The 24236-nt window shown below is 50.0% G+C and overlaps 1 protein-coding gene across 2 annotated transcripts in view; it reads right to left on the bottom strand.

Annotated features, from left to right (window-relative positions):
* Positions 1 to 1702: 1702 nt before the first annotated feature.
* ZNF282 (zinc finger protein 282) overlaps positions 1703 to 24236 on the bottom strand; it is a 28788-nt gene continuing 6254 nt past the window's right edge. Inside the window, exons 3-8 of one of the 2 annotated variants that reach the window (XM_041752973.1) lie at positions 19260 to 19386; positions 18615 to 18734; positions 16790 to 16909; positions 13924 to 14040; positions 12675 to 12788; positions 1703 to 4827 (exon numbers count right to left, since the gene is read on the bottom strand). In XM_041752973.1, the coding sequence (XP_041608907.1) occupies positions 4037 to 4827; positions 12675 to 12788; positions 13924 to 14040; positions 16790 to 16909; positions 18615 to 18734; positions 19260 to 19386 (1389 nt within the window). In that variant the 3' untranslated portion in view covers positions 1703 to 4036. The remainder of the gene's footprint in view (positions 4828 to 12674; positions 12789 to 13923; positions 14041 to 16789; positions 16910 to 18614; positions 18735 to 19259; positions 19387 to 24236) is intronic. The other variant, XM_041752975.1, reaches the window with a different exon arrangement.

The following is a 24236-nucleotide window of genomic DNA, read 5'->3' on the forward strand; positions in this document are numbered from 1 at the left end:
CAGTAAATACTTCAGGCCTAATTTTGGGTCGTTAGCTGTGCTGAGACCCTCTAAAATCTCCAAAGGATAAAAATCTACTACTGCACATAAAATCTGATCTGGGGGGCAGCCCCGGTGGCTCAGCAGTTTAAGCGCCGCCTTCAGTCCAGGGCATGATCCTGGAGACCTGGGATCAAGTCCCACATCAGGCTCCCTGCATGGAGCCTGCTTCTCCCTCTGCCAGTGTCTCTGCCTCTGTCTCTCTCTCTGTCTGTGTCTCTCATGAATAAATAAAACCTTAAAAAAAAAATTTGATCTGGGGAAAACTAAGAAAAGGCAAAAGAGCTGTCTGGGTTAATGCAGAGCTGAGAGCAGACACAAGCGAATTTGCAAATTCAGGAAGCAGGAGCCAACAAAGGACAAGGAAGCAGTCCTCATCTCCACAGGGGAGATGTGGGGTGGGGGCTACTGCTTTTGACACTATTTGTAGGATGGGGACTCAAGTCCTTTTATGGTTAAAGGATATTGGCCCCATAGGGATGGAAGTTGTGGGGACACCCAGGTAACCAACACAGGCTTTCAGTTCTGACTGGGTAAGGATCTCCCTTGAATCTTGAATGGGATACAAACCAAGGTCAGTTTTCTCTTATAACAGGACAGCAAATCTATAGAAATTCCAATGGTGGAGGATGATGTTGATTTAAAGTACATCTCAAGAGATTTGACTAGAGGTTCTTAACCTTAGTGACACAGTGCCAGCATCATACTATTAGATTCTTGTGGAAGGGGACCTAGGGGTACCTCATGGGGTGGTGTGGGTAGGGAGAGGGGAGTGAGATTCTCACACCTAAGAATCCTCTTCTCAAGAATTACTTTTAGAATTATCTCTGCACAATGGCTCCCCGAATCAATGGCAGATGGAATGGCAGCCATGGCCTCCCCCAAATGGTCCTGCTCTCAGGGCCTCAGGCTGATAGGATGCCCCTATTGCACATTTTTCTAACAATCCAATAAACCAATACTGTTAAATAGTCATAAGCTGATTCATCTTGAGCCCAGTATGAGGTTTCCTCCTTCCCCTTACTCACCAACATCCAATATCCTTGGACCAGATCTCAGAGGGTCAATTATGGTGCCCAAAAGCTTGAATATAATTATTGTTCACTTGTCATTGTTTCCAGTGGTGTCTTATTTAAATTTGCTGTCTCAAGACTTCCATTTCTACGGTGTCTGACCTCTCAGAGCAATACACTCTAGGCTTCTAAAGATTTTTAAAGTAACCTTTACACCCAACATGGGGCTTGACTCCAAAATCAAGAGTCACATGCTCTATGGACTGACCCAGCAAGGTACCTCTGGGCTTCTAAAGGTTCTAACGGCACAGCAGATCCCAGGCTATGAAATAGTCTTGGCATACAAGGCCCTTTATGGTCCGGCCTTAATTTACCTTGAAACCTACAACTTCTTCACAACCTATGACCAGGCCAGTCTCCCCCCCTTATTATCCCAATTCCTGCCTCCCTGCCGAGTTTCATCCCCCATTGCCTCCCACATCCTCTCCCCCAGCTCCATCCATCTCATCCTCCAAGCCTTGACTTCTCAGGCTCTGGAAGGACATAAAAGCTCTTGGCAGTGGATATCTCTCACCAGGGAGTCTGGTAGGAAAGAGCTTTACTCTTTTTGTTGTTGTTTCTTTTTACCATTTAAATTTTTACTGCATGCATTTTTAAATTAAAATAGTTAATTTTAATTAACACATTATCAGAAGGAAAATAAAAATCCACCTTAAAAGCAAGACCTTTATCCTGCTTCAGTAAGTGGACTCCAAGAGTCCACAGTGAGGACCCCTGCTGCTTGGTAGAGGTCCACACTGAGCGTCACCTTTGATCAGCTCCAAGGAGTTCATTCTAGGACATGCCTGAGGCCAGTGCTAGGAGACTGTGGTGTCACCGAGGGGGGACTTGGTGCAGTGGCTTCCGTCAGACCAGGATGTGGGAACCAGACACCCCCTCTCACTGGCGTAGTCAGTAACCCTCTTTGGGAATCAGCTCCTTGAGTTTAAAATAGAGGGACTCCAGCTGTATATTCAGGTGTCCCAAACCCATGTCTCAAAAGTGATTTCTTCCCCTTCTTCACACTCTCAACAGCCAAAAAAAAAGAGAGAGAGAGAAAAAAGTTGGTCTTATTCTCCATGATTTAGATTATGAAAATACTGATTTTCTGCATGTACTTTTTAAAGCAGAACATTGTCTCCTCCCAACCAAAACACTGGACTAGAGTGTTCCCTTCTGTTCTAAAACAAACTCCTTTGAACTCGTCTGTTTAACTTCTCATCTCTTCTTAGAAAGCAGAAGGAAGGAAAAAAAAAATAATACCAGTTAGTTGGATTCCAGTTCAAGGCTTTACTGTATTAAGCCATGCTGCAGAATCCCCTGGCCTTGTGAAAATGCAGTCTGCAATCTGGACACCTTTTATTTAATTTTGAGAATTCCCTTTGCATGGCAAAAAGGGGTCTGAGGAAAGCAGAGTGGCACAGATGAGGGGAAGGGCGGAAGCAGAATGCTCACAAAGGTGGTGCCGGCTGTGGGCTGCCCACTGTGCTCCCCACTGGGAGAGAAGCCGGGTCAATGGGGGGAGCAGGAAAAGTCATTCTTGACACAAACAAGGGTCTTCCAGGGAAACCACCCCATCCCAGTGCCTGGTCATGCAAAACGCAGATATGGAGACTATGGCCCCTCAGGACCACGGAGCAGATGCACCAACTCAAGGGAGTCCTTTGGGTGCCTCCCGAGGCACCTGCAGGGTCTGGGGCAGAGTAGGGTCTGTGTCCATGTCCATGAGCATGGTCAGTTAACAGATAGCACCAGTTGGGAGGCTCAGGGCAGGAGACTGAGACTCTCAGACTCTAGCACCCACTTGCCCGGCTCTCCTGGGAAGAGACTCATTTTCTTGATGGCTGCTCCAGCAGCAGGAGCCTCTCCCTCACCCCTTTGCCCTGGGGAAACTGGAATAAATCAACAAAGTGAGGTCTGACTCAGGGCACCAGCTGCCTCTGGAGGGCCGGGTCACTACTGGGCAGTGAAAAGATGCTGCACCAGTTTGAAGGACTCAGGTGGGAAGGACAGGCTGGGGGAGGGGATCTAAGGCCCAGAAGAGCCTACACAGGAAGAGCCTTTCAGATGCACAACCCAGGGCATTGTGTAAGCTGATGGGTTCCCCACCCCCAGTAACCCTCCTTGCTTCTGAGTTTTGGTGGCTCGGGAAGGAGGCAGGAGAGAGACCAAGAGAGGCCAGGCGGGAGAAGTCTCTGGGACATGGGAGGTAGGCAGTGTGTGTGGTGGGGGACACTGCACTGGGGTCAGGAGAGCCCTGGTCCCAGCCCTACTGCTCTCTTCTTGTGTGATCCTGGTAAAGTATCCACCTGGGGCTCTCATCTCAGTGATCAAGTAGGAACAATCCTACCCCACGTACCTTCGAGGGACAGGCTAAGGGTGAAAACAGATAACGGATAGAAAACATGTTTAAAAAAGTATAAAGCGCTATTTAAACGCAAGGCAGTGCTGTCATCAGAGATGTTACCCCTTAGCTCATCCCTCATTTCCCGTCACACTTCCGCTTCCTTACTCATTATCTCTTAACCATAGGACCTTATTTCTTTATCCCAGAAGGCTTCTGAGACTCCCTAGTTGCTTCCCCTGATCACAAACTGTGACCTCAGTGGCCAAACGGGCATGCTAGGTGTCTGAGGGAGATGCCCGAAGGCTCTTGCCTCCTCACTATGTTCTAGCACTTTCCCTGGGGGAAGACGCTCAGCCGGCCCCGTGGTCCACCCTATGAGATGAACTGGCCCAGTCCATTCAGGCAGGACAGATCTAGGAGCCCCCTGCCCAGCCCTTGGGGGACCCTGTGTGGAGTGCAATTCCTCTTCCCAATTTCCAACAGGAGGCAGGTCGAGGGAGGGAAGGCGCCCCGAGAACCCTGGGCAGGATCAGGGGCGCTCTGGTCAACCCCCACCCCCGGCTCCTGCCGCCGGGCCCTCCCCTCCCCCAGCCCAGCCCTAGTCGTGCTCCGGCGGTGCCTGGAGCGGCCGAGGGGCGCCGAGCCCCGGGCCGCCGCTGTGCACGCGCAGGTGGTCCTTGAGCGACTCCTTGTAGCGGAAGCTCTTGCCGCACTCGCCGCACGTGTAGGGCCGCTCGCCCGTGTGGATGCGCTGGTGCTTGAGCAGGTTCTGCTTGCGGATGAAGCTCTTGCCGCAGAGCGCGCACTGGAAGGGCCGCTCGCCCGTGTGCAGCCGCTGGTGGTTCTGCAGGTGCTCCTTGCGGCTGTAGGTCTTCTCGCACTCGGAGCACTTGTAGGGCCGCTCGCCGCGGTGCGTCATCTGGTGGCGGATGAGGCCCGAGTGGCAGTTGAAGCTCTTCTCGCACTCGGCGCACTCGTACGGCCGCTCCTTGGTGTGGCTGCGGTGGTGGATGATGAGGCTCTTGCGCACGCCAAAGCTCTTGCCGCACTCGGGGCACGAGTAGGGCTTGCTGCGCGCGCCGTGCAGGAGCAAGTTCCGCCGCAGGCCGCCAGGGCAGCAGCTGCCGCAGCCTCCCCCGCCCCCTCCGGGCCCCCCCGCGCCACCCCCGGCCCCTCCCCCGCCGCTGCACGCGCCTCCAGCCTGCGACCCGGCCAGCGCGGGGAAACCCTCCTCCGGGGGCCCGCCGCCCGTGTTCTCAGCCGCCGGGAGCACCGGCAGGCTCTGCGGAGGCGGCTGCGGCTGCGGCTGCGGCTGAAGTTGAAGTTGCGGCTGCGGCTGCGGCTGCTGCGGGGCAGGGGGCGGGTTCTTCACTAGCAGCAGGCTGTCGCCTGGGGAGGAGAAGACACGGAGAAGTGACATGCTGACAGCGCTATGGTGGCTGCCCACCCCACCCCGTCCCCACAGGGACTTGAGTCCTTCACTGATTTGCTGAGTGGCAACGTGCGAGTTGCGGGCTATCTGGGCCTGTTTCTCTGAAAAAATGAGGGGATTGAACAAGGCCAGAGGTCATGTTCCCTATGGCTCTGGGGCTCCTTGACCCTCTGACCTGCCCAAAGCCCCTGAAGCGGGTTGAGCAGGTATAGCAGCAGGTATAGCACGCAGTGAGGAGAGAAAATACCTCTGGAAAGCAGAAGCGGGTTTGGGGGGTGGGGGTGGGGTATGCAGAAACCGCGATGGAAGGCAGAACTGGCAGGAAATAATAAGGGTTAATTGCATTCTGATGTTCAATGCTGATTTATCTAAGGAGAGTCTCTCTCTCCTGTCTCTCTCTCTCTCTCTCTCTCTCTCTCTCTCTCTCTCTCGACTGGGGGGAAAGAATTTACCAGAAATTCTCCAAGGTAAAAGCCTATCTGGAGGCCTAGAGAAATGAAATGCAGGGAGTGGGGACCAGCACCATGCTATGATCTTCAGTTGTGTCTCCTATAAGTGAAGGGCCTTCAGACATAAACAGCAGCATGGTCCCTGGCACACTCTGGCATCAGACCCCACCTGGGCCCTGACTCCACGGCCGGGGCTCTCTGTGTCCTGTGTGGAAGCAGCTGCCCTGCCAGCCTCCCCAGAAAGTGCTGAGGCCTTCTCCTTGTACCCTTGGGTGCTCTGCCACTTTGGCAGTCAGTGAACCCTCAGGTCCAAGCTCTGAGCAGCACAGCAGCACACCCAGGCCCAGGTCTCTAGACTTCTGTTTGAAGAACTAGTTTGTATGCCCACAGGATTCAGGGCTCTTCTTGTTCAGTCACTTCCTCCCCACCCCCACCTCAGAGGCCCATTCAGTCCTCTCTCCCATGAGAGCACCCCCTCCCTGCAGGGCAGGTAGCTAGTGGAAGAACAGTACAGAATCCCTGTCCCCACCTCTTGCTGGCATCCTCTGCGCATGTCCCAATCTGCTCCCTGGTGGCCATTTCTCACATCTGCCACCCTTCTACCTGACCCATGCTCATCAATGTCTGACTGAGGCCTGTCTTCTTTACATGACACCCAAAAGCACCCCAGGCTGCCCTCTCCCTCCCCATGAACACTGAGCAGGCTGAGAGCCATCTCCATAGGACACTGGCCAGCAGCCCAGTATAAAGTGGTTCTCAGGCCTCAACCCAGGGTGCCAGGCCTTCAATCCTGGGGGACTGCTGGTGGGCCCTGTTGCTCCCTCTACCCAATCTGCTGCTCTCATCCCTTCATAGCTGTTATTCTCAGGAGAACCCCAAGGAAACATCACATGCACAGGAGCCTCTACCCCAGGGGCTGTTTCCCAGGAAACCTGGCCTGAAACTGTCCTAATTCTTTTTTTTTTTTAAAGATGTTATTTAGGGATGCCTGGGTGGCTCAGTGGTTGAGCTTCTGCCTTTGGCTCAAGACATGATTCTGGAATCCGGCATCGAGTCCCACATCAGGCTCCCTGCAAGGAGCCTGCTTCTCCCTCTGTCTGTGCCTCTGCCTCTGTGTCTCTCTCATGAATAAATAAATAAAATCTTAAAAAAATAAATAAAGATGTTATTTATTCATGAGACACACAGAGAGAGGCAGACATAGGTAGAGGGAGAAGCAGGCTCCCTGTGGGGAGCCTGATGTGGGGACTCCATCCCAGGATCGTAGGTTCACGACCTGAGCCAAAGGCAAATGCTCAATCACTGAGCCACCCAGGTGCCCCAAAACTGTCCTAATCCTACTGATAACTCTGCAAACTCAGTGTGCACATTGATCTGCTTTCCTTACCCTTTGTTTGTTCTCCCTTCCTGACCCAGCCTGGCTCCTGTGGTCAGCCCTGGGGTCATTAGCCATGAAACACCCTTTATGCCTCTGCTCCTGTTTCTGCCCTGCTTGCCCAACTGTACTCAAGTAGCTGAGGACAGCTGAAGAAAACTGCATGTATCTCAACCCCCTGCCCCCACAGCCTGGCACCCCTACCACACTCCTCAATGTCCCTACTTTTCCATCGTCTGTGAGAATGTCATCATTCTCCTCCAGCCTCCGACGTGAGGACTTCTACAGACCTCACAGATTCAGACATAAGCATATGACCTCAGTCTGGCTGATGACACGGGAGGAGGCTTCTGGGATCTGATGACACGGGAGGAGGCTTCTGGGAGTTTCCAGCAGGGAAGAGGATGGTCTTTCCCTTCCCTCTAGTCTGGATGTGACTGCTTAGATCAGCCACAGCAAAGCTGAGCTGAGAGCTGCAAAGAACCTGGGGCCTGGATAATGTAGCCTCCTCCTGCAATCTACTGAGGGTGAATCAACTGCCTCTGTTACATAAATGAATGTCTTTGTTCCTCAAGGCAGTCTGAATCAGGGTTTTTTTTTACAGATTTTATTAATTTGACAGGGAGAGAAGCGAGCTTGCGAGGGAGCCCAAGCAGGGGGAGGGGCAAAGGGAGAGGGAGAAGCAGACTCCCCACTTGAGCAAGGAGCTGGACAGGGGTCTGGATCCCAAGACCCCAGGATCATGACTTGAGCCAAAGGCAGACATGTAAACAACCGAGCCACCCAGGGGGCCCTGAATCAGGGTTCTAAAGCAGTGGAGAGGAGCCTACCAGACACAGTGGTCTACTTACCCCCCAACTTAAAAGAACACTCTTTTCGGCTCCAAGTGCTCCCAGGCTCCAGGTACCCCAACACTCCTCTCTGTTCCTTTCATACCAATATTCTGGAGGAGTTCTCTATCCTGGGTTTTCCCGTTCGCTTTCAAACTCTGACATCAGGCAGGAGTCCCAGCACACCACCGAAACAACTTTTGTCGAGGTCATCAACAAGCCTCTGCCTTGTCTGGCACATCCAACCCCTCATTGTCTTTGATATAGCTGACCCCTCTTCTCTTGAGTCTCTTCTCTGCTTCAGTGAAGCTTTGCTCCTCTGCATTTCCTCCAGGCTCACACCCAGGCCTCTTTCATTTTTTTTTTTAAGATTTTATTTATGCATGAGAGAGAGAGAGAGAGAGAGAGACAGAGACACAGGCAGAGGGAGAAGCAGACTCCACGCAGGGAGCCTGACGTGAGACTTGATCATGGGTCTCCAGGATCAGGCATGGGGCTGAAGGCGGTGCTAAACCGCTGAGCCACTGGGGCTGCCCCTTTCATTCTTTACACAAAGATCTTGCCCCTAGATCTCAGAGTGAGATCTGTGTAATAACAGACCAGCCTTAAAACAGCCTATGTGTAATAAGGGAGCAGGCGGTTGTCCTTGGTTCCTAGGCTGTAGCCTCTACATCCTGGGGGAATTTCCAGGGCGATAAGAGTGTCTTTGTTATTCATGGTAGGCTCTGAGGTTTATGCTGATGAGGTAATTCATGGTCCTTGCTTCAACAGTTTAAGCTAACAAGAGGACTCCGGAAGGGAGCTGAGTGTGCCAGAAACACCATCCACATGATTAGAGGGTTGGGGCTTTGGGCCCAAACTCTGGAGAAGGGACAGGCTAAGAGGGTGAGTTCCACCTCATGATCAGTAGGTTCAAGCAATCATAAGTATGTAAAGAAACTCCAGTAAAAGCTCTGGACACAGACAGAAGTTTGGCTGAGCTTCCCTTGGTGGGCAACACTCTGCGAATTGTCACACATCACTGTCCTGGCACAGTTTGACACTTCTGATCCCACAGGGAGCAGACAACTGAAGTTTCATGGTTAGGACTCTTCCAGAATTGGTCCCATGGAACTCTCCTTTTGGCTATTTCTGATTTGAATCCTTTTGCTCTGATAAAACTAATTATAAGTATAGATGCTTTCCTGAGCCCCGTGAGCTCTTCTAGTGGACAGCTGAACCCCAGGGATTAGTGGAAACCCCTGGATTTGTAACCAGCTGGTTACAAATGAGTGGGCAGGAGACCTGCGAACTAGCAGCTGGTGTCTGAAATGAGGGCAGTCTGGTGGAGGAGGGCCCTTCACCTGTGAAGTTCGGTCTAATTCCAGGTAGTTACTGTTAGGAGTCGTCATAAATTAAGCTCCCACATTAACCCAGCCCCGAGCTCTCTCTTGAACCTCAGGCTCTTTGTTCATCTGCCCACGTGGATGCCATCTCAGATCTAACAGGACCAAAGGAGAGCACTTGGTTTATACAGTAAACTGGTTCTTTCCCAGGACTCGGCATTTCCAGTAAAGGGCACCATAGCTCTTCTGGTTCTTCAGGAGAGCCTAGGTGTCACTCTTGACCACTTGCCCATCACACTATCCCTCAGCTACATGTCCAGAGTCCATCCTGAATCTGTCCCCTTCTCTCCCCGGGCACTGCGACCATCCCAACTCTGCCTGACTGTCCTCCTTTCACCTGGTCTGTACCAACTATGGTAGCTTCCTAAATGGCTTCCCTGCTTCCAGCTCATGGTCCCCACCCCACTCCATTCCATTCCTGAACTTATCTTTTCAAAATGTAAACTAGGGGGCACCTGGATGGCTCAGTTGGTTAAGCGTCTAAGTCTTGACTTTGGATCAGGTCATGATTTCAGGGTTGTGAGCCCTGCTTTGGGATCCATGATGGGCAGGGAGCCTGCTTAAAATTCTTTCTCTCCCTCTCCCTCTACTTCCCCCCACCCAGTAGCAAGTACAAGTGCTCTTGCGCTCTCTCTCTCAAGTAACCAGATCATGTCACTAACCTACTTTAAATCCTTTGTTGGTCAGCTTTCCTAGAATGAAATCCAAATGTCCCATAGATCATGTGGGCTGAGGATCCTCCACCCTCATCCCCCAAAGCCTCAAGGCCTCTGCCCCTACTCTTCCCTTCCCTGACATCTCCAAAATCAGCTCCTTCTCACTGTCTAGGACATACTCAAGTGTTTTCCTCCCCAGGGAGGCCTTTCCTACCTTAGCCCTCCTGTGGCCACTTCTACCCTCCTCCTTTCCCCAAGTCAGGGCATGGACTGTCCCTGACTTTATCTTGTTTGCTTGTTGACTTGCTTACGTTCCATCACATTTCCACATAAGGAAAGGTCCCTGGTTCTTCTTTGCTGCTTTTCCCAAGTTCTTGTAATACTGCATAGCACAGAGTAGGCACTAAGTAAATATTTATTAAATGACAGAAACAAGTGGTGCCTGGGTGGCTCAAGAGGTTAAACGTCTGCCTTTGGCTCAGGTCATGATCTCAGGGTCCTGGGATAGAGCCCTGCATCAGGCTCCCTGCTCAGCGGGGAGTCTGCTTCTCCCTCTCCCTCTGCCCCTCTCCCCCTGCTCATGCTCTCTCGCTCTCTCAAATAAATAAAATCTTAAAAAAACAAAAACAAAAACAAAACCAAAAAACCCAGAGTCTTTAATATCTAACTCAGGAATCCCTTTGACTAAAATGTAATATCCAGTTGGGCTGATGTCAAACAGGACATCAGGTCTTTCACGCCTACCCCCAGGGCTGGGGGAGGAGTATGGCACAGACAGATACCCTATAGTTCTGTTTTACCCTCTACTCCCACTACCCTCTCCCCTTCCAAATGCTCTCCAGAGACATGAGAATCATGTCTTTAAACCTCAACGAAATCACAGGTGAGATACAAATTTCAACACTAACAAGCAGAAGGCAGGCCCACTTTGGGAGAAAGACAAGGGGCTCTGTTGACTGGGCCAGTAGGAGCATTTCCAGATACTCCTATCTCCCCAGACTCTGGGCACAGCTTCCCAAATGCTAAGCTTGAAGGCCTCCCAGAGAAAAAACAACATGAAGCAAATCGTTCTATGACTCAGCATATCCCAACTGTGGAGGTAAGATGGTACGGTCATTCGCAAAACCTTGCGACCTTCGTACAGACTTCACTAGACCCGTTCCCACAACCACACAGGGCCTCCAGGGAAAGGCTTCATCCCCGCCCAAGTACTCCTAGCCAACATGGAAAATCAGACAGTAGCACCGAGGGACAAAGGTCTGGGCAGAATTTCTGGCACAAGAGTTGATGAACTAGTACCTATCAAGGTCAGAAATAGTGGCCTGAGTGCCATCAAGAATGAAGTGGAAATGGCTGGCACTTTTTCCTGTCCTCACGGATGGTGCCCTGGCTTGCCCTGTCCTATCCCACCCCAGCAGCAGGTCAGAAGAGGACCACTTTAAGTTCTATTTAAAACAAGGGCATACACTGGTCCTCTCCTACTCCCTCCCCATTCCTCCAGCCCCAGGTAGTCGTTCTAGACTGGACGAAATCTGTCTCAGACAGTGGGATCCACTTACCTGACTTTCATTTTTATTTTATTTTATTTTATTTTTTAATTTTTATTTATTTATGATAGTCACACACAGAGAGAGAGGCAGAGACATAGGCAGAGGGAGAAGCAGGCTCCATGCACTGGGAGCCCGACGTGGGATTCGATCCCGGGTCTCCAGGATCGCGCCCTGGGCCAAAGGCAGGCGCCAAACCGCTGCGCCACCCAGGGATCCCCCTATTTTTATTTTTTTTTAAAGATTTTATTTATTTATTCATGAGAGACACAGACAGAGGCAAAGACACAGGCAGAGGGAGACGTAGGCTTCATGCAGGGAGCCTGATGCAGGACGCGATCCCGGGATTGCGGGATCACGACCTGAGCCAAAGACAGATGCTCAACTACTGAGCCATCCAGGCTTCCCCTTACTTGAGTATTTAATGGCCTTCCAGATTAGAAATAATCTATGTCCTCAGCTGTCACCTGGATTTTAAGCTCCTGGAGGGTCCCAGGAGTGTGGACAAGGAACGTACTGTCTAGGTGCTCCTCAAAACTCATCAGCAGACACTAAGTCAGCCGTTTTGAGAGCAAGGAGATGGTACTGGGTCTGGCAAGGAATGCCAGCCAGATGCTGAGTGTTTAATAACCTACGAACATGTGTCTAAGGTCACTGGCCAATAAGTGGAACTTCAAAAAAGACGCATAAGACCCAAGTCAGGTCAGACGTTCTGTCCCATACCTGTCGTGGAGGGAAAAAAAAAATCCCTTCTCCCTATTGGAGCATCAGTATCTTCACCAATTACTGTGTCAGCTCAGGGCTGGCTTGGGACTCTGGCCAGTGTTTTCTGATATGTGAACCACCTGCCGCCATCGATTCCTGCTCAGGCACCCGTGTTTCAGCTCTCTCCCAGCTGAACTACACTCCCCCTGAAAGATATGTTGAAATCCAGACCCCCAGTACTGCAGAAAGTGACCTTATTTGGAAATAGGCTCTTCTCAGATCTAAGTTCAGATGAGGTCATATTGGATGAGGGTGGGCCCCGACTCTGACTTATGTCTCTAAAGGAACACACACACACACACACACACACACACACACACACACACAGGCAAGCCACAGGTGAAGACAGAGATATGCAGGCAGAAGGCCATGGGAGACAAAAGCAGAGATGGAGCAATGCACCTACAAGCCAAGGAACACTAACTATTGCCACAAACCCTAGAAGCTAGGAATAGGCAAGAAAGGGTTCCCCTACAGCTTGCAGAGAGGGCACACCCCTGCCAACCCCTTATTTTTTGTACTGCTGGTCTCCAGAACTAAGAGACAATTCATTTCTATTGTTTTAAGCCACTCACTGTGGGCTACTCTTAAGACAGAACAAGGAAACAAACACCTGCCACCCCCCCCAAAAGGGAAGGGGATAGTGCTTTGATACAGACGGGTGAAGGATACAGACGGGTGAAGGCTGCCACAACAGAACATCACCCTATGGGGGTGGGGGGTGGGAAGGGTGGCTGAGGCAAGCAATCATCACCATGGACGAAATACCCAGGGGCCCCAAGGGGTGCATTACTCACTGGGGCCAGAATCTAATCCGAGCTCTCCTTCCATTGAGTCTCGTGGGCCCCATGGGTATGGCTGCTCCTCCTGCTTGATCCATGACAAAATGTCATGTGCTGAGATCAGAGACTCTGTTCACAGAAAGAAGGCAGTCTTAGATGCTGTTCATTTCCACCAAGCCTGCCATCAAAGGTTAGAAAACCATCACATGCAAAGGCCATGGCTCGTGCTCATACAGCACACGGCAGCTGTGGTCTCTTTGTTTCATTACTGGCCATCCTCACCAACCCAATTCCCCTCAGGCTCACTTGTGTTCACTTCATCTGGAGTTGGCCAGAGAGGAGGAGGCTCGACCCAAAGTTTGTGCAGACACAGAACCAAGATCAGATCCTGCGTCTTCCAGCTCTGACCACTGAGCCCCAGACCCCAGAGGGAAGCCTGGTGTCTGACAGCCCAAGGGACCAAAGGATGAGTAGTAGGACTTAAGAACCAGCAGTGGCCGAAGCGGTAAACAAAGGTCTCTCAAGAACCGTAGTACAGACTGCTGACTCTTTATCGGAAGGGTCGGCCTTCCCCTCTGGCCTGGATCCCTTCAATTTCTCCAGGGTTGAAACAAGAAGGAATGTTAGATTTTTATGTCTGCTCTTCTCTTTCTGGTATGCAGGGTAGGATGAGACTCTGGGGTCATAACCAAATGGGAGGATGCTGGACTTTGCCAGTATTGCAAGCACATGTGAACACACACACACACACACACACACACACACACACGTGCGCCTTGCACATGCGTGCACACACACACACACCCAGGCACACACATGTGTGCAGGCCCCAGACAGATGGAGCTTCTTCATTGTTTCATACGTCTGGACCCTACCCAGAAGTTTCTTGGAAGATATTTATCTAGTCTTCACCCACGAAAAATTGCAGAAAATGTAAATTCCTTTCTTTCTGTCACAGAAATATACAGAACTTTTAAAAGCCTTTCTCGTTATAGTTCTTGTTCAAAAACTGTCATTGCTCAAATAATTTTAGTATCAGTTATTGACATGATAAATTATCAATTTAATGATTCTCTTAGAAAAGTCCTCTGTACTTTACAAATGGTTAGACTGCAAATCTGTATGATGTTGCTGAGGAACACACTAGTTTATTCTCTGAGCCTTTCATTAGCCTTTAACCAAAAGTGACCAGATTGATTTCCCAGCAATTATACAACCCAATAAGGGTCCTTGTCCTTGACATTCATCCTGGTAACTTGCTCACCTGAATTGGGGTCCGTTGGAATATCTCTCTCTGCCAGATCCTGCTGATCCCATACACATGGGTGCTCCTCCTGTTTAATTCGGGACAAGAGGTCCTGGGCAGAGGCCGGTGAATCTGCTTGTGGGAACAGAGCAATGACAGTGTCAGGGGACACAAAATGCCTGCAAGTTTGTGCTCTGAGTAAATCTCTCATTTCCTACTATTCTTTCTTTTCCCTAAAATTCAGGAATAATTAAATTATGCTAATTAATTAAAGGTTTAAGTTGGCTGGGCCCCAACTAATGGAGTTTTTGCTATAAATAAGTGTGTACTATAGGGGAGTGTTACTCATGGTGACACTTCAAGAGAGTCTTTCTTTTCCTTTCTATTTTTTTTAAGATTTTATTTATTTATTTGAGAGAGAGCATGAGAGAGAGAGAACACGAGCTAGGGAGGAGGAATAGTGGGAGAAGCTGACTCCCCTCTGAGCAAAGAGCCCGATGCAGAGATATGGCCCTTCAGGCGCCTGAAGGGCCTCAGGACCGAGATCACAAACCAAGTTGAAGGCAGATGCTTAGCTGACTGAGCCATCCAGGCGCCCCTACGAGGGTCTGTGCTACAGGCACTTCAGTCGTTAGAGTGAAACTCGGCTTGAGTATAGAGCACCACTACTGACAGAGATAGTCCTTCTGCGGGGATTTTCCAGGACACGATGCCTTCCATGAAGCCACTGAAATCCACCATTTTATTGGGATTTTTAGTTTTTTTTTTTTTTTTTAGATTTATTTATTTAGAGAGAGAGAGAGAGCAAGTGAGCATGTGAGCAAAGGGAGGGTGGAGAGGGAGACAGATTCTTAAGCAGATTTCCTGTTGAGCACGGGAACCCCACACAGGGCTCGATCTCACAACCCTGAGATTGTGACCTGGGCCAGAACCAAGAGTCAGTCACTTCACTGACAGTGCCTCCCAGGAGCCTCTTAACTGGGATTTTTCTAAGATGTGTGCTACATCTTCTTTCTTCTGTGGTCTATTAAACCTCATTTAACTTTATTGCCTTCTTAGCTCTTACAGATTTCTTTGAAAACAGTTATATTGTGCCACTGTCCAGAGTACACCTGATGGACAGGGAGCGGCCTTTCCCCGGTCAGATGCTACTATCACTTACCTGAGGGTGGTGAGGCTCTGACTAAGGAGGGCTAAGATTTGGGGAGCTCTAAGCTGTAGATAAGTATGTTACTAGATCTGGTGAGGGGTAATTTTGTGACAGCCAGGCCACAGTACCTACATATTTGCCCAGACATTATTCTAGATGTTTCTGTAAAAGGATTTTTTTTCTTAAAGATTTATTTATTTATTTATGATAGACACAGACACAGAGAGAGGGGCAGAGACACAGGCAGAGGGAGAAGCAGGCTCCATGCTGGGAGCCTGATGCGGAACTCGATCCCGAGGTGGGACTCGATCCCGAGACTCCAGGACCGTGCCCTGGGCCAAAGGCAGGCGTCAAACCGCTGAGCCACCCAGGGATCCCCCAGGATTTTTTTTTTCAAGAGAAGATTAATATTATTTATTATTATTTATTTATTTATTTTAAAAGATTTTATTTATTTATTCACAATAGACATAGAGAGAGAGAGAGAGAGAGAGAGAGAGAGAGGGAGGGAGAGGCAGAGATACAGGCAGAGGAAGAAGCAGGCTCCATGCCAAGAGCCTGACGTGGGACTCGATCTCGGGACTCCTGGATCGCACCCTGGGCCAAAGGCAGGCGCCAAACTGCTGAGCCACCCAGGGATCCCCCAATGTTTTTTTTTTTTTTAAGATTTTATTTATTTATTCATGAGAGACACAGAGACAGAGGCAGAGACACAGGCAGAGGGAGAAGGAGGCTCCATGCAGGGAGCTCAACATGGGACTCAATCCTGGGTCTCCAGGATCACACCCTGGGTTGAAGGCAGGTGCCAAACTGCTGTGCCACCTTGGCTGCCTGAGAAGATTAATATTTAAATCGGTAGCCCTGGGACACCTGGGTGGCTCAGTAGTTGAGCATCAGCCTTTGGCTCAGGTCATGATCCTGGGGTCCTGGGATCAAGTTCTGCACTGAGCTCCCTGCAGGGTTCTTGCTTCTCCCTCTGCCTATGTCTCTGCCTCTCTGTGTGTCTCTCATGAATAAATAAAATCTTATAAAATATATATATAAAAAAATTAATTGGTAGCCCTTGCCTTCCATAATGCAGGTGGGCCTCAGCCCAACAGGTGAAGGCTTCCATAGAAAAAGACAGACCACCCCCAAGGCAGAGGAAAACCAGCCAGAAGATTCCTGGGTCTCCAGCCTGCTGGCTTACCCTGCAGATCCTGGACACACCAGCCTCTACAACCACTGAAGCCAGTTCCTTAAAACCAGTCTGTCTGTGTCTCTCCACACGTGGGCACATAAACACGTTCTCTGGAGAACCCTAATGCTCTAAGAGGGTTCTCACACACAGAGTCCAGCGACAGGGCCTTCAAGGAGGAGCCCCCCGGACCCTCCCCTCCCCAGCACAGAGGCAACAGACTGTGAATACTTGTATACTTGTTGAGAACAATGAAAGCTCTTCCTGCTCAGGAGCAGGTCCTGTGGAGTGATATATTTATTCCCTGACCATAGCCTCTCATCATGAGGTTTCTTTACACTTAGTACCTCTGCCCTGATGCTCCTTTTCAAGGGAAAGAAGGAATAGTTAAGAATGGATTTAAAAAAAGAGAGGAAACAAGACAAGCTACACCCAGATGTGTGGCAAATCATTAATGCCATTTTCAGTGCTGGTCCGTGGATATCAGCACGGGCCTGTAGGCCATGCTGGACCTTTCCTCTCCGTCCCTGGCTGGGGCAGCTCTGGGGCTCACTCACCAGTAATGGACTCCGTGGGGATGGCTCTTTCCTCCAAGCTCCGCTGATTCCGGACACACAGGGCTTCCTCTCGCTTCACCTGAGAGGACGAATCCTGTGCAGGCACCAGGGGCTCTGCTTCTGGGGAGAGAGAAGTATGGCCATTTGGTGTTTTTTTCTGAACAATCAATCATCACCCAGATGTTCTTTGGGTGATGAACGCAGCTGACAGCACCTGTCAGCACAGGGGCCTCGGGTTCTTGGCAGGGGGTCACCCCTAAGAGGCAGAAGGTCTTGGGAGCAGAGATATAATCAGAATTCAGGACAAAGGGGTAACTCAAGCTGTAGGATGAAGTGTAATAAGGCTGGGAGAGAGCTCCAGAAACTGCCCCACCTGGGTTTGGGGCTAATCAGGACTAGGCCAGAAGTTTGATCTCTGTGTACAAGATGTTCATTTTCATTTTTCACCCCAGTCAGAAAGAAATACACACATACAGACAGACACAGCAGACACACACATGCTGCACACACACACACACACACACACACACACACACACACCACATATTATGAACAAGCTTTCCGACTGGCCCATTCTGGGTGGATAACGCACAGCACCCTTATGCACACGAGACAATGACATATCCTCTCTGGGATCCCAAGCTATGACAAATTGGTGTACCCTTCTGAGGTTCCATGGTGTGATGCACTAGCCCTGGCAGTGGGAAGCTCAGGTGGCAGGGGGATGATTAGAGAAGGAACCGAAGGACTTGGATCCTGGTTTCCACTCTGTTCTCAGCCCAGCAGGTGAGTCATCCGGCCTCTCTGGCTCTCAGCCTGCTCATTCCTCCCATAGCACGGACACAGCGGTCACTGTCCCAGCTCATGCACGGGGATGGATGACAACAAGGTGAAACTGCTGAGGGCTTCACACGTGAAAGGCCGCCACAGCACTGACCTCAGCACCTGTGGTGCTTGAAGACCAGGAAGGGGTCGTTCAGATGAAGCGTCCACAACAGGCAAATACACAGTAGAGAGAGTCCATCAATGGGGACCGGGGGGTGGGGCGTGGGAGTGCCTGCTCATGGGCCCAGGGTTTCCTGTGATGAAGATGTTCTGGAACTAGATTATAGGGGTGGTTGCACACCTTTGTGAACCACTGAATTATACACTTTAAAAGGGTGACTTTATTTATGGCACATGAATTACATCCCAATGAAGAGAAAACACTGGAAAGGAGGGGGCTGCCTCTGGACAACCTGCTAAGGAAGAGCAGAGTTTGTACAGTATGGCAGAGAACATGGCTCAGGCTCAGCTGTTCACAGGGCAGCATGACTCAGGAGAGCTGAGGCCCTGGGGAAAGGTGTCCAGGGCCCTGCCGGGACTAGAGCCTGGCACTTTCCATCCCAGGGAGAGCTGACCAGGTACAGCGCTGTCAGGAACTAGGTCTCCTCGGGGACTGAATGTCCCCTTCTTGAGAAAGGCCCGAGGGTGAGTCTGTCTGTGACGTGGCCCCAGCAGAACCAAGTATCCAGGCAGGCCCCACTGCCCATCTACCCTCCTGGGGCCAAGCCCGGGCCACTCCCAGGTCTTCAGCCCCCACTGCAGGCTGAGCTCAGGCCTGAGAGGCTATAAGCCTGCTCCTCCCCTCCTCTCTGTCCAGCTCACCTGGGCCTCCAGAGCTGTTGCCTGGTTCTGACCCAATAGATACACAAGCCCAGGGCGCTCCTGGGCAGAACCAGCCTCACAAACAACCCGACAGACCCCTCTCGAGCTCATGCAGGGATGGCAAGGCTCCTCTCCTGCCCAGCGCCCCGGCCCCGGGGCTCTTTTCAACTGCCATCACCTGTGTCTGGGTCCATTAGGATTTCTCTCTCTTCTGGGTCACGCTGCTCCCACACGCAAGGCTCTTCCCTGGGCTCAACCTGGGAAGGAGCATCTGGCTTGGGCCCTGCACCCTCAGGGTCTGCAACGAGTTGGAGGGGAAGGAAGGACACAGTGAGGTTGAGCAATGGATCCCGATCAAGGGTAGTAGCAGAAGTCTCCCCCACCCCACCGGCCCTCCCCAGCAGAGCCCCTCTAGTTGCGAACCATGATATATGTCAGCTGATCTCTTCGGAGGAACCCTGAAAACAACAGATACCCAACTTCTGGTGTGGAAATAGCTGACCCTGAAAGCCAACGACAGACTGTGGCTCATCCAAGGCTAGCGGGATGTCGCACGTAGTCCCGTGCCAATGACGCAGAGTGGCCGTGCTCCAGAACATAAGCAGCACAGCCCTCAATGCTATAATGACAGGCCCGTTACTGGGTTTTTATCTATCACCTTGTTAGAATCACTTTATCTTTAGAGCATTGGAAGCAGACAGTTTCTTGTGTTTCATTAGGGATAAATATGACACTCTGCCTGGGTGGTGGGCACGCGGGTTGATGAGCATTTCACTGCCCTCTGCAAAAACTGCCCATCCCAGAGGAGGAAAGGCACTCTTACCCAGGGACATCAGGGTTTTATAGTTCTCCTTCACAAGGTTGTTGTAAAGCTCCTTCTGCCATTCATCCAAGTTCTTCCACTCATCCTCAGAGAAGTAAACGGCAATGTCGACAAACGTCACGGGAACCTGGACCAACAGAAATCATTGTCAGGCACCTGCTTGCTTCTCCCCATAGCCTCCCCTCGACAGGTCTCGGGCCCTTCCTGCCTCAGAGCTTGGCTTTGGCTCCCAGGGCTCCCCATCCCCCCCAGTCCCAGCCCAGTATATTGCAGTGCAGTCAGCCCACTCTATTCTTATCTTTTGGTGCTTCTAAAACGAGGATAGTCGAGACTGCCTGCCTGCCTTTATTTATTTATTTATTTATTTTGCCTTTCTTTTTCTTCTTTCTTTCTTTCTTTCTTTCTTTCTTTCTTCCTTCCTTCCTTCCTTCCTTCCTTCCCTTTTCTTTTCCTTCCTTCCTTCCTTCCTCTTTCTCTCTTTTTCCTTTCCTTTTTTCCTTTTCCTTTTCCTTTTCCCTTTCCCTTTCTCCTTTCCTCTCCTTTCCTTTCCTTCCGTCTCTCTCCCTCTCTCTTTCTTTCTAGCATTTAACCATATCCTCTGTATTGTTACTTTTAGGGAAACCAGGTACCTGAAGGTAAAGCCCAAGTCAATGTGCTGCTTTTGGCACTCGGGGTAACAGAGGTGTGGAAGGTTCTCTCAGCATGGGTATCGGTGAGCCAAGTACAGTAAAACGCGGTTATAAAACCTGTATTTGGGCAGCCTGAGTGGCTCAGCAGTTTAGCACCGCCTTCAGCCCAGGGCGTGATCCTGGAGACCCAGGATCGAGTCCCATGTCGGGCTTCCAGCACGGAGCCTGCTTCTCCCTCTGCCTGCCTCTCTCTCTCTCTGTCTCAAGAATAAATAAATAAAATCTTTAAAAAATTTATTTAAAAAAACCCCCTGTATTTCCAGTCAGGTTACCCCAGTAAGGCATACAGTTACATCTTTATCATTAGAACATGTAAATCTAAGGGCATGTGCTAACGCTCCAGGATAGCAATCTGTGTGGTTCCCCGCTATATCCAAGCATCTAGAGGAACAGAGCTCGGAGCCAGTAAATATTTGTTGATTGTACGGAATGGCTGTTGCCAATACTAGGAAGTTTCACCGCAGCCTGAGTCATCCGTCGCCAGATGCCAGTCCCTTATTATTCTAGGCAGTCTCATCTGTTCTATGAAATTGTTGCTTTGGTTTGACAAGGGTCCTTGCCTGTACTCATCTCAGATGCTCACCAGCATGGCCTCGCCTTGGATCGAATCGTTCAAACTGGTTTCCCTTCATGGCTTTAATACCTGAACCACCCTTCTCAGACATACAGCCCTCCCACCCCATCCCCCACTCTCGCACCCATGGGACCAGCCCTCTGCTCGCATTCTCAAATCCAACCCCTCTATTCTCCTCGGTCCTAATTCCAGTCTTTGAACCTGTACACTAGGCCAAAGCTAGCCTATGTGGCCTCTTTGCACACGTTCCTTCAGGCACTGGGCCCATTGGTGCAGAGCTTGGTGAGTGGGCAGCGCCTTTGCATAAATTAGAAATGTCTGTTCTCACATCAGGTGCTCATATCCCCGAGGGCATCCTGTGCAGGTGTGCTGAGCACACCTGTCTGCCACCCACTGACAGCTTACCTACCACCCACTATTAAAGACAGAACTGAACTTTCAATTTCCTGGGCCTTACAAGAGCCTTGGGCAAACCCTCCCCAACCTGCGAAAACTGATACAGACCACTTTCTTCTTTTCATGTCCTGCCCCTAGACAAAAGTCACAAGATTCTACAGGTGATATCCACCATACATTCCCACTGCTAGTCCCAACACTGGGACTAGTCTCAAGGCTGCTTTGGAAGCCTCTGGTGGATCTTGTTGAGCTTTCCTGTGCTCCTGGGGGCTTCTTTCAAACTCTTCTCTCTCCCCAGCCCTCCCCGTCCTCTCCATCTGGCCTGGATCCTGATCACAGGTAGAGTTGGCAAGCTCCCTTGCCCTTTTCACCAAGCCAACCCCCTGCTAATGTGCCCTTCATTTCTCCTCCATCTCCTGTCCATGAAACTCAAACCGAACAAACTTTTCTCTTTGGCATCTCAGGCTCTCCCTCTCCAATGGCTTTCCCCTGAGGGTCATCCGACCTAAGATGAACTGCCACTCAACTCTGCTGTATCAAGTGACTCTACTCTCCCTCTTCACTTGAAACACCCCAAGAGACCCGATTTATGTTTTCTTCTTCACAATCATGCATCCCTCAACCTCTTAAAATCTGTCTATGACCCCCCAGCTGCCTCTCCCTCTCAAACCACATCCTGGAAGTCCGTCAGTGGCCTCTTGTTAACCCTTACTCTTTCAGTCCTCTTTGCAAAGTCAGATCACCTTTCTGGAATCATCTTCTGCTTGGTTTCCACGACTCTGCTTCCTCCTGTCACCCAGCTCACTGCTTTCTCTTCTTCCCCCAATCCCAAGGCTCTGCTCTTCCCCTTCTCTGTTCCTTCATTTTTTCCGTGGCAAGTTCATTCTTTGTACCACTTCAGTGGTTACCTCTTTGCAGATGATACTCTTCAGTTTTCCTTGCTTCCTTCAGAGTTCAGATTTCAACAGCCCTTTGAGTGACTCCATTTAATCACCTTTTAAGTACCTCAAACTAGATAAATCCAAAACCAAGTTCATCACCTTTTCCAACATGCCAACTCCTCTGCATCACCCTACCACTTCTACGCACAATTCTGGAATCATACTCTCACAGTTGGAAATAGACATCACTACATAAAAACTTCCCTGTGCCAGGATACAGCAGAAGTCTGAGACAGGCCAGAGACCGCAGGGAGCCTACAGCCTAGCTGGACAGAAAAGACTGCCTGTGAATTGTCTGTCAGCCAATTAACAGACACAATGGAATCCAAGAGGCACGAAGGATCTGAGAGACAACAGCCTTCCTTGATTGCGACAAAGAGGATGCATTTAGAATGGTCAATAGTACACAAGGAGTTATAACTATCACAAGCAACGTTCATTAACTTTTTCATGGTGCTTCACGGCTTGGTTTTAAAATATGTCCACAGGGGAAAAAAAAAATGTCCACAGGGCACCTCAGTGGCTCAGTCATTTGGGTGTCTGCCTTCGGTTCAGGTCATGATCAAGCCCTGCATAGGGATCCCTACTCAGTGGAGATTCTGCTTCTGCTCCTCCCCACTGCTTGTGCTCTCTCTCTCTCTCTCTCTCTCTTTCTCTTTTGCTCTCTCTCAAAGAAATAAAAATCTTTTTATTTTTTAACTTAAAAAATTATTTTTTAAAGATTTTTAAAAAGATTTATTTATTCATGAGTGAATAAAGAGAGAGAGTGAATAAGAGAGAGAGAGAGGCAGAGACACAGGCAGAGGGAGAAGCAGGCTCCATGCAGGGAGCCCAATGTGGGACTCGATCCCAGGACTCCAGGATCATGCCCCAGGCGAAGGCAGGAGCTAAACTGCTGAGCCACCCAGGCTACCCCCTAAAAATCTTTTTAAAAATAAAATAAAATATGTCCACAAATTCTCTGACAACCCCTTCAAAAAGTAGATCCTAATTCTTCTCCCCTTGAGTGTGGGCAGGATTTAGTGACTGGCTTCTTCTTCTTCTTCTTCTTCTTTTTTTTTTTTTTTAAGATTCTATTTATTCATGAGAGACACAGAGAAAGAGAGAGGCATAGACACAGGCAGAGGGAGAAGCAGGCTCCATGCAGGGAGCCTGATGTGGGACTCCATCCCAGGTCTCCAGGATCATGACCTGGGCTGAAGGTGGCGCTAAACTGCTGAGCCACCCGGGCTGCCCTAGTGACTGGCTTCTAACAAATAAATTACAGCTCCAACCTGATCTCTCTTGCATCACGCATTCCGCAAGATGCAAGGTGGCCAGCCACCATTTTGTGAGGACACTCCAGCGGCCATGCTGGGAGGTGGGGACTTGAGGCTTTGCCAACAGCCAACTTGAGGCTTTGCCAACAGCTGAGTGAGTGGGCCATGCTGGAGGCCAATCTTCAAGCCTCAGCCAAGCCTTCAGATGGCCATAAACTCGGCCAATAGCTTGCTTATAACTTCTTAAGACTGAGCCAGAACCACTCAGCCAAGCTGCTCCTGAATTCCTAACTCACATAAACTGGAAGGTGGTAAATAATAACTTTTTTTAGGCTACTAAGTTTGGGGTAATTTGATATACAGCAATAGATAACTAAAACAACGGGCTAAAAAATAAATAAATAAAACAACGGGCTACTTAGTGCTGTTCATCAACAAAATCAGTGAATCCTCACAACCCATGTCCTAAATGTGTTACCATCTTCATCTTACAGAGGAGAACACAGAAACACAGAAGGGCCAGCTGGGTACTTACTCACGAAATTATTTACTTATACTTCACTTCTTTCAAAAGAGGGACTAAGGAGGTTCAGAGATGACCAAAAACATACTTGACCAGTTGTGGGAAGACAGTTCATGGCAAAGCCAAGATTCAAACCCTAGTCCTCGGGGCACCTGGGAGGCTCGGCAGTTGAGCATCTGCCTTTGGCTCAGGTTGTGATCTCAGGATCCTGGGATCAAGTATCACATTGGGCTCCCTGTAGGGAGCCTGCTTCTCTCTCTGCCTATGTCTCTGCTTCTCTCTGTCTCTCATGAATAAATAAAGTATTTATTTATTTATTTATTTATTTATTTATTTATTTAAAAGATTTTATTTATTTATTCATGAGACAGAGAGAGGCAGAGACACAGGCAGAGGGAGAAGCAGGCTCCATGCAGGGAGCCTGACATAGGACTTGATCCCGGGTCTCCAGGATCACACCCTGGGCTGCAGGCGGCACTAAACCACTGCACCACCAGGGCTGCCCCAAATAAAGTCTGTAAAACAAGCCAACCAACCCTAGTCCCCTGATTCCAGGTCCATAACTATTCTATCATTCCGTGAGGACTCATGTCAA

The sequence above is a fragment of the Vulpes lagopus genome, chromosome 4, assembly GCF_018345385.1.
Source record: "Vulpes lagopus strain Blue_001 chromosome 4, ASM1834538v1, whole genome shotgun sequence".
Lineage (NCBI taxonomy): Eukaryota > Metazoa > Chordata > Mammalia > Carnivora > Canidae > Vulpes > Vulpes lagopus.